We start from the raw sequence: 16,801 nt of genomic DNA, 5'->3' as shown, positions 1-16,801 counted from the left end.
GCTAAATAAAGTCAGGGCACTGAAATAATTGACTGGAAGTCCTCTGGATGAATAATATTAGTCAAAAGAAGCCAATAACACGTTTCCTTGGTGGTGAATTTGCAGGAAACGGCGATGAATTGCAATCATGTTGCAAAAGGGCTGATGAGTGTGAAAGGCTGAAAAACCAGATACAGAAAGAAATGTAGCACATCTACCATTTAAAAGAGAGAGAGAGAGAGAGAGAGAGAGAGAGAGAGAGGCGGGAGCTGGAGTGAGAGTGACATTCCATAAATCACATATTCTACTGAGTATTATACAAATGAATTAAAAAAGGAAGGGGGTTATTCTTCATTCTGTTTGTTCTACAGAAAAAGTCAGGTATTTTTTGAGAATGTCTTAAAAGTCTTTCATTTCTTGGTTTCTGAGGTAAATAGCTCTTGAATTGATCAGTATTGTTCAGGGTTTTTTGTATGAAGTTAAAAAAACAACATCTTTCTCCTTTCCTCAGGGTGATCATGCCTAACTGGGCAAGCGTATCACAGTAAGTACTTTACTGGCAACCGAAGATGATGCGGAGGGCTCTTTTTTGTATCTTTTCGATGTTTTCAGATTGCTTCTGCGTAATACCGCTGTGGAAGTGAATGTTGTAGAAGGACATCATATGAGTACTTCATTCCATCCTACACACTGTGCTTTAGAAGAGGGTTGATTTGCCATCTTGCCCTGTACTTTTGTCTTGGCTGAAAATGGTGTGATATGAATGATTATCTTATCTTAATGGTGGTTGGCCCTCAAGGGCAAAGGGGTGGGGGGGGGGGAGGGATGGGGGTACCTACAGTAGATGATGTTGTTCTCACAACAGATGTTTACACTTACTACATGTCAGTCTACTGTATAAACATTCAAGTTATCTCAAAGCAAGGTTTGGGATAAAAGAATGGGGAGAGATACAGAGGATTTGATGGTGACTGTCTTGCGAGGTTGATACTCAACCATGTTTATTAACTAAGCACATGTCTGCATATTTCAGATTTGTGGTAATATGAATGGTTCAGTCGCATGCCTATTTCCTTTAAAAAAATTACCGACACATGCAAAATTACTGTTTTAAAGGGGCATTTCCAGACGATTTTCATAATTTCACATCGTGTAGTACATAAATCAACAGCTCCAAGTATAGGACATGTGGAATTTATTGTGGCCCTTGAGTAGAGAAAACAATAATCTGAAAATCTTAAACAAATTTCACTGAACAGTATTGATGACATAGGAGGCTCACATTATATTTTCAGAAATGTAGCAGTGTAGAATCTATGCATGCCTTCTTCTTTTGTTCTATTCCTAGAGCTTGAGCCCCAGCTCATGCATTCTGATGGTGAGACTGCCATGTCATCATCCTTGTTCATTGCAATTTGTTGTAAATTTTGAAAACATTATTATTCCTCATCCCAGTCACTATACAATATAACTTCTGAAACTCTGTACTCAGTATAACTTATAGTTTTCACATGGAAAAGTCTGAAAATCTTCTGGACTTCCCCTTTAATATGAGGAGAGGGGATATTAAGGGGCCTTGTTTCAACAAACCAACCTTAAAGATGGGCTCCTTGACATGCTTCTGTGCATCCATGAGAGGGTTGTAGGCCTCTTCTGACCCATCAGGCCTGGATGCCAACCGTCTGACGAAAGATGTCCAATGTGCCAGATTCACTGTCTGGAGGAAACCAGCCACTTGCAGGAGGCAATGACGAGTGAAGCAAGGGCACACAGTCATATTCAGATTTCATCGCATTGCCAGAACAGTGGAAATGTGCTGTGATAGCCCTGTTCCCAAATAAAAAAAGAGATGAAGAGAGAACTACGAAACACTCCTCTTTTTGTAAAGATAGATAGTCAATCAATTTTGAATATAGTTCTGGGAAAACACATGATAAGTTCTTTTTTTTTCTTTTTTCTTTTTTACTTTAGGGCACATACTAGCGAGTTAGCTGAGAACTGAATCCAACATGAATGCAAACTTAATGTGATGTTACTTTATAATTCTTATATGCAATATATTCTAAGAAATGTGAAAAGAATTGTGACCATCACCAAAAAAAAAAAAATAATAATAATAAAATACAATGAAAATCCTGACATGAAAAAGGTAACCTAGAGACAGTGCAAGATGTGTTATTTTGTATGGATTTTTATGTAGGAAATTATTTTGCGTTTATGGGCAAAATATGCACAAGCATTTTTACATTTTTGGGTCACATTTTGGCAATTTCTAGCCCATACAAAAATCAGCAAGACAGATCTGTAAAGTCCCATGTGTATAGAATTAGAATGTCATTAATGTAGAGATTTATGTGTCTGGAATTACAATGGTGTCTGGTAATATTACCATGTCTGTATCCAGATCTATACGCTAAAATTGTCAATCATAGGACTAGGAAATAGTTCCTCGTCCTCAGCAACATGCAACAGGGACACTGTGTGATATGTGATGCCTCCACGTGACTAACAACAGGATATCTTCAACAAAGGCTAGCATCTGCTGGTATGTCTACTTCAAGTCTTCTCCTCTGGGGCATGGCCTGGCGTTCGTCATCTTTAGGGCCAGGGTCCAGACTATACATTACAATATATGTCACAAAAATCCAAACAATATGCACCTGTGGACTGGAAGCCACCTTCTCCTTGGGCAAGTCCAAGATAACGCGCGCATTTATACGTAGTCGGGACATTCAGAGTCGTGACGTAGAGACTTTTATGACCTGAAAAATAACTAACGTTAGTGTTAATGGCCTTTGATCATATTGAACTTTATCATGGTGATTGATATCTAGAAGTAGAAGTATAACCATGTAAAAAATGGAGAAATATGACCTTGACAATTAAATTATATTCTAGAAGAGAAAGTAATACTCAGAGGATGTGCACAATGCTGAATCATTAAAACTATGCTAAAAACTTCTTCCGTTGACGTTGTTGAAAAAAAAAATGTGTGAATTCGTGCACAATTGCATTTTATACAACACCTATTTAGAATGTAGCTATCCGGTTGGTCGATTGCCCATCACGTGACATTTAGGGAAACGTTCTATTGCACGCTCTGGCTGTCTCAGCCGTGCAATTTTGGTTCGACCAAAATGTTCTATTGCACGCGCTCTGATGTCACAATAAACAAACATGTGCCGCGCTCACTCAACAATTACAAGCGCGCTTATAAGCGCGCTTACAAGTGCGTACTTTTGTCACTCATTTTTGTAAACAACTTCGTTTCGCATGTATGTAAGGAGTACGTACGTACACATGTAGTGTTATACAGTGACTGCGACCGTGAGGCTACTCATTCGTCTTTCACGGAAAATGGTTGCCTTTCTGTGCTAAATTCAAGAATCTGTGAGTACCAAATCTGTTGACGTTCGAGGTGTTGTATAAAACAAATAGTGTATGGTCTTTACTCGTGCAATGGAACCAGATTTCGCACTCGGTGAAAGATGAGGCGCACTATTCAACTCGGCTTCGCCTCGTTGAATAGTGCGCCATTGCACTCGTGACCATTCACTATTTGTATATCATTTTATATATACACTATAAGATAGAAGGCGTAAATATTCAATATTGAACGAGGGAGGCGTCTTTAAGCACCACCCACCACCACCACCAACAACAACAGCGCCCCATTGCAATACCAGGCTACCGGTTGCTACCAGGATGGTGGTTACCTTCGGAGCAGACGCCATAGTGTACACGTGGGACCGCTAAAATAGGGACTGCAGTAAAATGCAGTACAAAATACTTACGTTTTGTCTGTGTTATGGCAAGGACTGCCAAAGATTCCCTCCTTTGAAGGTAAATGGATAGTCTAATCGATGCACAGGACACGAGACCCTAGATGCCACCACCACGTTTGTTAAGAAGGACAAAATCAGCAGGCAAACTTTCTCATGCACAAATAGCAGGCGCCACGGCTTCACGGGGGCCTCGGGGGGGGGGGGGGGGGGGGCCGCGGGGGGGGGGGGGGGGGGTAAGCTACTAGCTAGCGGCGGTGCCTGATAACACAACACAACCAATGACGGCAAAGGCGGTTTACATTGCATTTTTAGGGTTAGGCCCTATAGTATATACCCATCTTTTATTTTTTTCAAGTGTTTGTGACATGTTATTTACCGTTCTGAGGCCAACAAATTGAAATATTTTAATGACATGATATGATGAAATTCAAATATTGGAATGCCAACGTAAAAAAAAAAATAGAAAAATTAGATCGTTCAAAAAATTACCATTGCATGGGTTGGGTTCCACTTTTATGCCTCCGCCAATTCCCAAGTGTAACTGAAGGTATGTATTTGGGTTGTCAGTCCGTTCGTCTTTCCATCCGTAATCAATTTTGCAGACAGCATAACTTGAGAACCATTTGAGGTAATCAAAGAAAAACTTGTTGCAGATCCAGGAATTCTTTGTGGGGGTGGGGGGTGGCGCAAAAAAAAAAAAAAAAAAAAAATTTCTGGTGCCACTTCCGGGTTTAGTCAGCTGATGAAGAAAAAAAAAAAAACCAACTAAACAAAACAAAAATAGATAAATAAACACGTAAACACTGAAAAAAAAAACCCATTGTTACTTTCATCGCAAAATTATCGAACGTTAAGTCGACTTGTATGAACGCCATAACCATAGCTCCCACGGTGGATGTGTACAAACAGCGCAAGAGTTCCAGCAAGGAGCTTCAAAGCTGCTATAAGCTCATGAACAGCTGCAGACCTGGAGGGCTGATCCGCTCCCGCACCCCCCCCCCCCACACACACTTTAGGCTTAAACACACACACACACACACACGCACGCAAATGTGCTTCTTGGAAACATAGGCCTATACTTGTACATCCCCCGATGGTTTTTACCAAGCATTCTTCCCTTGGGAGGGTGAGGGTGAAGGGAATTGGTAAATGACCAAATCGACCATGACCACTTACCGCGCGGTACTCCCCCGCCCCCTCCCCCCCCCCAATCACACATATCAACTGAGATGAAAAAATACATTACTTTATATTCCCGAAACTCGGATGTTGACATCGATCAGAGAAACGACGTATTATATGATGATATTTGAAGAATCTAATAAAAGAGAAGAAAGAATTGTTTTACATGACAATACATGTACGATTGGCGTAAGAGCAAATGCGATGTTGGTGTTGTGGAACAGGTGAACAGTATTATACCACAATGGTTTTAGGAGCATACATTAGCATTGCATGTGCCTTCACTGACCGATAAGAAAATAAACCAACGTTCACAGTCTGCACCATTAGTGGGTTAGCACTCAATTCATGCTGACTTTTGCCAAATTATTATTTTTTTGTTAATTGGAGACCTTTAATACAACTCAGGAGGAAGAACTGAGCCCCATTAAACCACAGAAAAAAACGGAAAAGATTCAGAAATGTTGATCAGCAGAAGCCAGCCAGCAAAGACATACATGTATAGCCGTAAAATCGATTCATTTACCTCAAATTTCCAAAACAATCCCCGCCTTTGTAAATGCAGTAGTGCTTCCATGTAGTTTCTCACGTGACAGCAGGCCCATATAGGATTTTTTTTTTTTTTTTTTTTTTTTTTGGGGGGGGGGGGGAGGTTCAGAATTAGAAAAAGTGGCCCACTTCCGGGTTTAATCAGCTGACAAGCAAAAAAAAAAAAAAAAAGGGGGGGGGGAGGGGCATCAGTGCAATTTTCTGGTGCCACTAAAAGGTCCCATCCCAACTCAGTTCAGTTCAGTTCAGTTCAGTTTATTCAAACCAAATCAAACATAACAAAAGTACAAGACATAACTGCAAAAATTCAGAATGATAAGTTTGGGACCCCCATGAAGCACAGCTTGTGGTCGGGGCCCCTTTACACAATACACTACAGTATATGGCAAGGTGTAACTACTAACATTTACATGGAGTATAACATAATATGTACAAATTATACAACATAAGAGTTCCGTGGAAGCCCCTGAACACCCCTCCCGTGCCCCCATGCCTCCCGTGCTCCCGTGCCCCCATGCCCCCGTTACAGGCATGGACAGAGACACAATATCAATACTTACATGTTAGACATCGATGGAAAGGATGCTATACCTATATAATATACATTTAAAGGTTAACTATTTTTCAGATCTGAATAATGCTGTTGTTACAAAATTCATATAGTTCCACATTGTGGATATCTGCATTCACACGTATACTCCAGATACATGCGCCATAATACGACGAGTTTGTTTGCAAAAACCGATAAGTCCATATTTATCAAATGGAGATATTTGCCATTAAAGGTCAAGAAAAATAAGGAAAATAATAAGCAAATTTTTGCTTCTTTTGACAATAACTTCAAAAATGTACCTTTATATGTAGTGACCAAGATATCATTTAAAAGGTATTATTTTGTACTTTATGACAGAGACCGTACTTCAAAATCTTCAAAAATGGACTTACCGGTTTTTGCAAACAAACTCTTCATTGTACAGTCACATCATGGTTTGATTCAGTATATCTCGAGTAGTTCCAAATTGTTTCTCTTCTTTTTTTTTATAAATCTGTACACGTATATCTCAGTTATGTTCGGATTATGTTTTATTGGCTTGAATATAAAAAGATATAACTGTACTTCATTTGTAGTAATAATGTTCAATTAAGAAATTCCCAATAACTTTATTTGAATCGAAAAAAAAAATGAAAAATTGAAAACATAATTGAAAGCATCAATTCCTACAACTGTTTTTGTTTAAAATCGTATTTTGATTTTGAGTCAATAGCTGCCTAAATTCCACTACTGAATTTGCCCTTTTAAATTTAGAATTTATAATGCATTTTTATGAAGTAGTTTCCGTGTTGGACAGAAAAAATGACTTTGCTGTATAATTCTGTTATTTTAACATGCTTGATTTCAAAAGATTGCTTTAAAATGAAAAGCATCTTTGAAATCAGGTGGTATATAGTCAAATGAATGACGAAACATATTGAAAGTAATCAAGGTATTTTTTTCACGTGTGATTTTGTCATGCATCAAAATAGCTTATCGTATCTAGTGTAATGTTTCTGAATGTTTTTTCCTTACACTGTAAAACATTTGTTTAGTTTCTAAACACCTAACTAAACCCTTTTCTGTGACAGTTTTAAAACACTGCAACGCGTTTATTGACCATGTTTAGGAGCTAAACACATGCTGTGCTTATTTTCATCACACCGTAGTGTTTATCACACACACACATGTTTATGTTTTAAACAGTTCTGGTGTTTAAAACTAAACATCAAACGTTTGCACCATAATCACTCACAGTATTGAAATACTAAACACCGCAAAGTCACATAATCACCCACAATGTTTAAGATCTAAACACTGAACCCAAAAATAAACATGACACACTGTTTATGATGTAAACACTGAGACATGTTTCGCTGTGACACATTAAAAACACTGCTGCATGTTTATATGCCACCAGGGAGGTGACTCACCTCCCTGGTAAGATCCATTATGATTACTCAAAAGCTGAGAAAATATCTTTAGCGAATATTTATTAAGACACTGAGAACAAAAAGATAAAAAACCCAGCCTATTACAAATTCCGAAGTTGCTTGTGTCTAATGGTAACAGTGAACATTTATATACAATATTTTTACACACTAATGCATCAAATAAAAAAAAGGAATTATATGGATAAACAAATACTTGCTGATAAAAAGCTGTAATACCCGTGAAATCGTGAAATAAATGACTATAGAAATGGCAAGATTGAAACCTTGTCACACTCCCAGGTACAATGACTCTAAATGTTTAAATAGAAAACTTTTCATAGAGGATACTTTGGCAACTGAATGCAGCTTATGCAACAAATGTTTAAATAGAAAACTTTTCATAGAGGATACTTTGGCAACTGAATGCAACTTACATTGTAAATGTTGACGATCATAGAATATGTACAGATTATTAGTTTATATAAAATTTTAGATACCGTCACACACTACTACAACAAATACAATACTACAGCTTGGAATACCAGAATGCTGAATCGTTCAACTGGCAGTGGAATAGCTGGAATGTAATTAACATATACATGCATGTATACATCAGAAATGGCAAGATTGGGAGACTTGTTACAGTCCCAGTCAGAATGACTTCCAAGTCACAGAGGTTATTTGGCAACTGAAAACAACTCAAGTTGAACAATCATCAATATGATCATAGTCGTATGTACAATCCATTGCTTTTTATATCATCACACACTACTACAACAAGTACAAAAAATGAGTCTGGAATGCTAACGCCGAGTAGGTTGGATTTGAAATACTGCAGCTGGAATGTAAGCACAGTACATACATGTTTACACAGCTGGCAAGAGAGGTCACATCGCAGGCAGAAAGACTTACTTGTCACAAAGGATAATTGGCAACTGAAAACAAACGAAGTTGAAAAATATTCAAAATAATTATACAGTGCATAATCGTGAGTCCATTGCTTACTTATACCATGGAGCTCCATGCTTATACCATGTCATCACACACTAACTACGACAGCTACAAATATAAATGGGAATGGTATAAATGTTCGGTTCTTTGGCTTAGAAAAAAGCTGAAATGCATATTGTACATGTTTCTATACAAGTATGGCAAGAATGGAAGACCCTTTCACACTCGCAGTCAAAATGACTAACTCTTCGTAGACGATCTGGCAACTAAATAAAACTCACATACTTAAGTTTACAAAATCAGGGAAATATGAACAAACTTCTGGATGTAGTAAAACAAAATTCTATGCTAAAAATAGATCGCCGTACAAGAAGTCAGTGAAGTTCGAGAAACAAACTACTAGTAAGTGAATGCTTCAGAAAACACACACCCACACACACACAGGCCAGAATGTAAGAATCTAAAATATGCTGCCCTGTTGACCATTGCCTGTGGTGCTTTGAGAGACCACTATACCTATGGTCAAGCAACATTCAAGCAATGATTGAACTGATATCCATCTCTTTCGTAAATTAAACGAAATTTAGTTCCATTTTCTCCAAGAAATGCAACTTCAAATCCATGCTAAATACATAAATGATATGTTTCAAACATTCTTCCATGCAAATCCGAAAGACGATTGAATAAAATCAATTTAAAAAAATAACAGATCTCGATTTTTTGTTTTTGTTTACACATACAACGGAGAGTTGCTCAACTATGGTATCACAGTTACAAACTAGAGAGTCATTTAAAGATACTTTGGAATATCATGTGCTGTCATCCCATCATTCAAAGTTTAACAACTGTCCTGTATTCAATTTACTTTTGATAAACATCCGCTGTACTATAACTTGAACTTCACACTTCCCATTCAAGCACAGGCTTGCTCTTGGCATGGAATTTCCTTCGAAATGCTATTTTACACAATAATAGAACCCTGAAAATACACACAAAAAAGTAGATGAAATTAGAATCAAAGAAACTGAATGGTTATAAATGTCAAGTATATACTTTGGCACATGGAGATTATACAATATCATGTGCATGTAATGCGCAAATGGAAATACATTTGAATTTGAATCAGGTATAATTATGATAACACTCTATCCAATCCTTACACATGAAAAATCAAATGTTATGATTTAGACAATGTTGTCAAAAGGCCGTTCGAGTGGCAGTTCATTACAAGGTTAGCGGGTTCTCTGGAAGTTGCTTTGCGATTTATATAGGGCGTCTATCAATACTAGAGTGACTGAAAATTGATTCACATGAATCATTGTAAAGTGTTCATAGTTTGAGAAAAACTGGTTCAAAAACTGATGGAGAAAAATCAAACAAAATTCGGTGGCCCGTTGAACTTGAGTCAGATTTTAAAAGGGAACGTTATTTTCCTGTCAGGATGAATGGCGCTGTTATTGGGTGATTAAAGTGCAAGCATGGTGTTGACTGTACAATACCAACCATTATGAAGGCACTGCGGAACCATCAATCTCTCAAATTACTGAAATCGCCCATTCTTCCTTCGATGAAAACATGAATCGTTAATTTCTCTTTTGAAAATTATTTTAGTAATCCCTTTTAACCGTGGACATATAAACCCCTTTTTTATTTCATACCTCCATATGATATTATATTACCATTGTACATTTCTAATTCACGTTGGTATGAAATTCCAATTCCAGACTTTTGACCATGAACATTGAAGCCTATTGATACTTTCAGAAAACATCCTTCCAGATTATCTATAAAATTCATACAATGTGTTCCCATCATTGGATATTCCCAGCTTATTACTCCAATAGATAGATATGTCATATAAAGAGTACCTTGAATATTGACCCATATTATTTCAAGAAAATATCATCAAATTATTTCTAACCTTTACCTGTCAAAATATAAACTGTGGCAATACGGATGGACAGCACACAAAACATTATACCTTCAGCAACCTCTCAGATAGGGGGATTCAAAGTTTCAATCACTTTGACTGTTTCTACACTTTTCTTCAAACATATGATCTCGAAACTGCCTAAAACTTTCGGCATCTTGGTCGCAGAGAAGTACAAAGGAACCGCGTATGATATCACTGTTCTTCAGGAGATGTTGTTTCCCGACTGTAAGTAGCCAAAAGACAAGAACGATATCAATAAACACTACACTTCCTTTCTTGCTTGCTTCATAATCATTATTCGTATCACGGAATTCAAGAAAATTTTCCATTTCTTCTTCTGTTACATAAAAATGCCCCCTGCGGATTTGCAAAATAATTCCTTTATCTGCCAGTTGAGCAGCCCACAGACGGGAAACATCATTTATTCCCAGCAACGTGTGATTTTTGTCGACATCTTTCTGTGGTAAAAATTCATCTACTTCAGTTGAAATAGGATACTGGTAATCCATTTCACGCATAACATCTATCCTTGTCATCCCCTGCACTTTTAGAAAGAGTGATGCAGTATAGTTATTTACCGGAGCTGAAACTTGACCCTCTCGAGTCTTAATGCACTCCTCCCCTCCGGACGATCTGTTAGCATTTTTGGGTGTGGGTGTTTCTGCACTCTGAGCTGCAGGCAATTGTGGTATAAGACTGTAGTAATGTGTTTCTGCAATGTGACCAAGTAAAAGATTTGGAAGATGTCTTGGGTTCGATGTCGAAGGGATGAGAATTCTTACTGAGTTTCCAGGAAGACTTGAAATAATTGTTATTTCCACGTTCAACATGTTTGCTACCGCAATTAAAACAATTTCATCTCCCCAGACACCGTCCCTGTTCATCTCAGCCAGGTAGCTATCCCAATCTGTATTGTTTGTTTGTTTGGTTTATTTCTGCATTTTCTTTCTCCGAATACAATTGCAAATGAAAACAAAATGATACAGATACATACAAATCAATACAAAAAAAAAAATCATTTGCGTAACAACATCCAGTCTGAAGTGGCATAATTATGAATCAAAATAACATATTAAGACATACTGTATCTATTAACAAAGGAGAAATCAATACAGGGGACCGTCATCATAAGCAGAGCTTGACGTGGATGAGGCCCTATCTGAATATGTGATACCAATGTAATACAACACCAATTATATATGTACTCATAAAACTCTTAATCTTAATACACAAAACACATTTTGCTACGGGAAAAAAAAACAGAAAAGAAAAATAGTGACTTGACGCTTTAAAACAAGAAAAAAAAAACAGCACGCAGCACCATTGACTACTGCATGGTATAGTAGACAATAAAAGTGTAGGTGTGTGCGAGTGACAGTGCGTCGTGTGTGCAGGCGACAGTGCAAGAGAGAATAAAGGCTGTAGCATGCCTATTCTGGGGGTAAGGTATACGCTTTACTGAATGTATGCAATATCATTATCAAAGAAAGGAACGGGAGGGAATAAAAAAAAAAATCAAAATAAGAATTAAAAAACACTTTGCATGGATCAGGGCTTACTGAGACTTCAGAAAAAGAAGAAAAAAAGTACATTGATCAAAGACTACTAACTGGAAACATATTTCAATAATAAATACTTTTTTAAATGAGCTTTAAAGGAAAGAAGTGAAGTACACTGCTTTAATTGATCAGGTAGGTTATTCCAGACATCGGGACCGTAATGTCTAATTGATTTCTGAGCTAAAACAGCTTTGGGGTTTACAAGGTGAAAATCTGTCGAACGGCGAGTTGGATATGTGTGTATGTTCGAATTTAAGTGAAATATATTATGAAATAAAGAGGGAAGTTGATTTGTTGCATACTTGTACATTAATACCTGTTTGTAAAATGTGGATGTCCTGAAGCTTCAAAGTATGCAAACGATGAAATAAAGGATCTGTATGAGATAAATATGTGGAATTAGTAATAATATTCACAAGCCATTCTTCCATAAGGCTTCCATCTGGCGAATGTTGGTTTGCTCTATATAAAGGTAATTTACAACCTGTCTCCTGAGTTCTTGATGCGTTATATGTACTCCCCTTGTAATTTCCAATTGTGCTACTAAAGCATGGAACATGCAATTACCATCGGAAGGTGTCCTTGGCTCTTGATAATCAAGTCCAGCAATTTTTACATTTTTATCATGATTTTGCTCACTGTTTGTACGTGACAATTTTAATGCCATTCGTAAATCTTTTGCATAGTCTGTACATAACCTACTGATTTCAGATGGCGATGATAAATTGTATTTGATAGATGGATCCTTAGCTTGCCGAGTTTGGTCTATTGTACGATGATGAATGCACCTCTTCCCTTGTTTTTCACAACAGACAAGGTTCAAACCGTACCTGCAACCAAAGGCGGGTTTTCTGTTACACGTTTGGTCTTCACACATGCACGTTAGTGGTTGCTTATGGTGTGCTCTAGCTTGCCTTTGTCTGTCCTTCTCCTGAGCCCTTGTCAGAGATGTTAGGTCATTTACGCTGATATTTTGTGTAACCATCTTCCCGTGTACGTTAATAAATTTAACCTTATATCTGAAAGTTTTTTTTTGAAAATTTCCACAATTTCTCCTTGGTATACTAATGGCCCGGACAATGGTTTACCACCTCGAGTTACTCCTCCTTTGTCTTTTACTCTAAGAAATACCTTCTCTCCTACTGCATACGAACAGGGAGGATTTTTTCTCAGATTTCTCTTCATCATTTGTAATGACACTTTATCAGATACTGTCTTTGCTTTTGATTCAATTCTAGCAACTCTGTCCAAGTGCTGTTGAATTTCCTCTTCGTTGGCAGGGGCGAATAGAGGTTCCTGTGTTATAAAAACAAGACCGAAGAGTTGAAGAAATATTGTGTTAGTTTGATTAAATAAGTTGTGAACATTATTTTTGTTTCGTATAACTGAAAGAAGTTAGAAAAGGGAATGAATCCCCAAACACCACTTAAATCTACCCCTAAGAAAGATAAAACTGTATTTTTAGTATAACAAGAAGTATAACCTTCTCAACTGACAGTGCGCTTGCCAAATATGGTCCTTTGATTCCTTCTGAGGCGTGTGTTACAGCAACAAAAACATTAGAATATTTCAGAGAATTGATAACTTTTATGAGAAGTTGTGTCAGTCTTCTCTAAAAACAAAACATACTTCCGATATTTGTCAGAGTTCGTGTAATAAGTAATGTAATCGATAAAATTCAATCAATGTAATGCAGCATGATGCGCCCTAAATGAAAGGGGAATAAATGCATTTTGTATAAGTTAGGCCGAAGTTGTAAAATTAATTCTCCACTAACGTATGATAACAGGCGATATACCGAAGCATAAAGCATGTTCATTAAGCTTCTCAAATAACTATCGAATATACCAAAACATTGATTTTGCACCTCAAGCAAAAACAAAATCTTGATACGTTTAGGTATGGAAATTCTGTTAGCATAGATCAATGACTTAAATGCATCATTAAACGTTTCATGAGTATGGGTAAAGAGTTGTTTATTGAAAGATCAAAACATCGTGTTCAAATTTTAATGTAAGTTCTCAAACTGATACCTTGGCAAAAAAAAAGAAGCAAAACTGTATTCAAGATATACAAACTGATGAGGGGAATATATCATTTACATCATCATTTTGTATTTTCTGCCTCCCAAACAGTGTTGTATTGCATTATTTTTAAGAAGAGTTATAATGCATAATTCAAGCAGTATTGCTCGACATTTGTCCTATATTCCCAGTTTATCAAAGGTCATGCACCAACTCTGTCGGAATGCGCCATACGTTGCGAGGTAAGACTCTTTGTGAGAGCCCAAATCCAAGATGAATACTTTTTCTGGCCAGATAATTTTAGTGCAGCAAATACTTAGGCCTACTTACCGTCTTGTCCGTTGTGGGCGTGAATTTCGGTCAAAATTACTGTTTCTTTTTCAGACTACCAAACTAGCAGTTCTATTATAATAGAAGTATTCGAGACCTTCTAATTTCGCGAAATTGTTTGAGAGGAGATTTTCACATTAAAGGGGAAATTCAGTCAAAACGTAAGTTACTTTGATCAAGAAGAGTAAAATCTAAAGAGTTCAATGGTGAAAATTTGACTTAAACCGGATGAAGAATAAGGAAGTTATGACATTTTGAAGTTTTGCTTATTTCTGCAAAACAGTTCTTCGCAATGGATATGAATTTGCAAATGAGTGAGCTAACCATGTCATAACCTCACAAATTCAATGTTTCTATCATTTAAGTCTGAAACATTATGGTTTTTTTCCGGGTTGAATAACTTCAGAATAGTGATCAGTTAGATATAAAGGGTGTACTAGGATTTGAGCCTCGGGCAAAATTGCGTTTGAATGAAAAACTGGAAATTTCACAATTTTATTTACAAACTATAATAAGTTGTGAGGGGATGACATGCTCACTTTGCCATTAAATTTGCATATTAGTATTGACCTTTCAAGAACTGTTTCCCGATAAAATAGCGGAATTTCAAAATGTCATAACTTCCTTATTTTTCGTCCGATTTCGATCAAAATTATGTTGTTGAACTTATCTTATCAGACTTAGTCCCAACGGCTCGAGCTTTAATTATGGACCCTGTTGTGCATTGGGTCAATAGAAAGCACAGTCCTGAAGCAAAGTTATTAATACTGTAAAAACCCTTTTGCCTTGTTTTTACGGAGCTTGTGACAAATTCCTTTAGAAAATCGAAAGTTCTTTATGAATCTGTACTTTGTGTCAATGCATCTTGCTTCATGACAATTCATATAGGTATAATTCAAAGGAAATCCAGCATCCGTTTACCGACATAACGAATATATACTTGAAATTCGCAATATACCGTTTCGTAATGTATTAAGAAATAAGGAAAATGCATGTTCATTCCCGGAAATACAGAGACGAGTTATTTCATAACCCGCTGTTGTAAAAATACAGTTTGTATTTATCAATCTTTGCTGCAAGCCTGGAACAAGCTTTCAGGTTGTCAACAACATTCTCTGTATAAAGAGTTTACATAGAATTAGAATATTATATGAAAATCGCCTTCCAGGTAGCAGGTGAGGTAGAAAATGTATGACTTTATACAGAGTAACCTTTTTTCAAGCATTGTAATTCTGCCCTTTTAAAAAAAATAGCAATCTAATCTATAATGTCAAAACATAAACTGTCTCATAATATACTGTTTACGAGCTGAAATTTTCGCGGTGGTTTTATTTTTGCGAATCGCGTAGGTGCACTGTTCTTTCCCCTTTGTAAATTAGAAAATTTTGAGAAAACAGTTTTTAAGAATAGATAAATATTTAGTACAAACCTGCAATAAGTCGGTCTCTTTGAGAGTTTTAAACTCCACTTCAATGTCCTCTGGTCATGGGCGTAAATCCCGGGGGGATGGGGGGATATATCCCCCCCTGAAATGGAGGAGGGGGGATGGCCTGTACAATCATCCCCCCCCCCTGAATTTTGAGGAAAAAAATGGAGGAAGCAGAAATGTGATTGCAACAATTTTGACATAATTATTGCATGACGTTTGTACGCCGGCCTTCAGACAGGTAACATAGCTGTTCAAACAGTATTCTATCTTGTAGGAAAATTTATACATAATTTTCTCAAGCGCTCGCTCGCTTCGCTCGCTCGCGAAGAAAGTAACATCGACATACAGTCACTGTAAGGTATGGCTCAGACGTTGACAACGTCAAATAGTATAGGCCTACATGGAAACATGCTATGACGCGAGTAACTGGGGACCATCTGCAAAATATGTACGAAAACAAACAAACAAACAATAACAAAAACTATATCGTCATAATTGAACCCCCTCCATTTCCTGAATCATTCCTGAGAAACGACAGTGACTGATTACTCAGTCAGGATACATCTATGGGCATTCCCAGGGAAGATCAGGGGCGTCAAATCTATCTGGGGGGGGGGGGGGGGGCAAAGGGGCATTTGCCCCGCCCCTTTGGAAGTGTTTAGGCAGACAAATCATTATCCCCCAAGCAATTCCCGAGATGAGGACAAATCTCGAACTTTCTTAATGGAAAAGTGTCCAAATATCCCCAGAACTATGCACCAGATCGTTCTATTGCAATCATAAGTATGCAAAAGCTCCGCTATACAGGATCCCTTTCGATAAACTTTGTACACTTTTGACATTGACGTATATATCCCTAATTCAACAAAGAGTGTGCAGCAGATCTTTCACTTAACAAAAGCACCCTCATATGCAGAGGCGTCGACCGGGGGGGGGGGGGATGGTTCTCCCATAAAAGTGGGACAAACAAAAGCGAAAAATATAGCTACAAACGGCAGTTTTTGGAGTGTAAAATATCAAAATTTTAAAGCTCGCTCGCTCCGTTCGCTCGCATTCAACCATAATGCCATTCTCCTGATGTTGATGCCAGTGACTGACAGCAGTTTTCGGCCGGT

General features: G+C 37.4%; 1 protein-coding gene across 1 annotated transcript in view; it reads right to left on the bottom strand.

The window, feature by feature from the left end:
* The window catches only part of LOC140235006 (GTP-binding protein 8-like), a gene marked incomplete at its 5' end in the record, with an annotated part of 23,945 nt that extends 22,282 nt beyond the window's left edge, over window positions 1-1,663 (bottom strand). The window contains one exon of the mRNA XM_072315042.1: window positions 1,574-1,663. Coding sequence (XP_072171143.1) covers window positions 1,574-1,663 — 90 coding nt within the window. The remainder of the gene's footprint in view (window positions 1-1,573) is intronic.
* Window positions 1,664-16,801: the final 15,138 nt, after the last annotated feature.

The sequence above is a fragment of the Diadema setosum genome, chromosome 11 (assembly GCF_964275005.1).
Source record: "Diadema setosum chromosome 11, eeDiaSeto1, whole genome shotgun sequence".
Taxonomy (NCBI): domain Eukaryota; kingdom Metazoa; phylum Echinodermata; class Echinoidea; order Diadematoida; family Diadematidae; genus Diadema; species Diadema setosum.
This window is presented reverse-complemented; position numbering and strand designations above follow the sequence as displayed.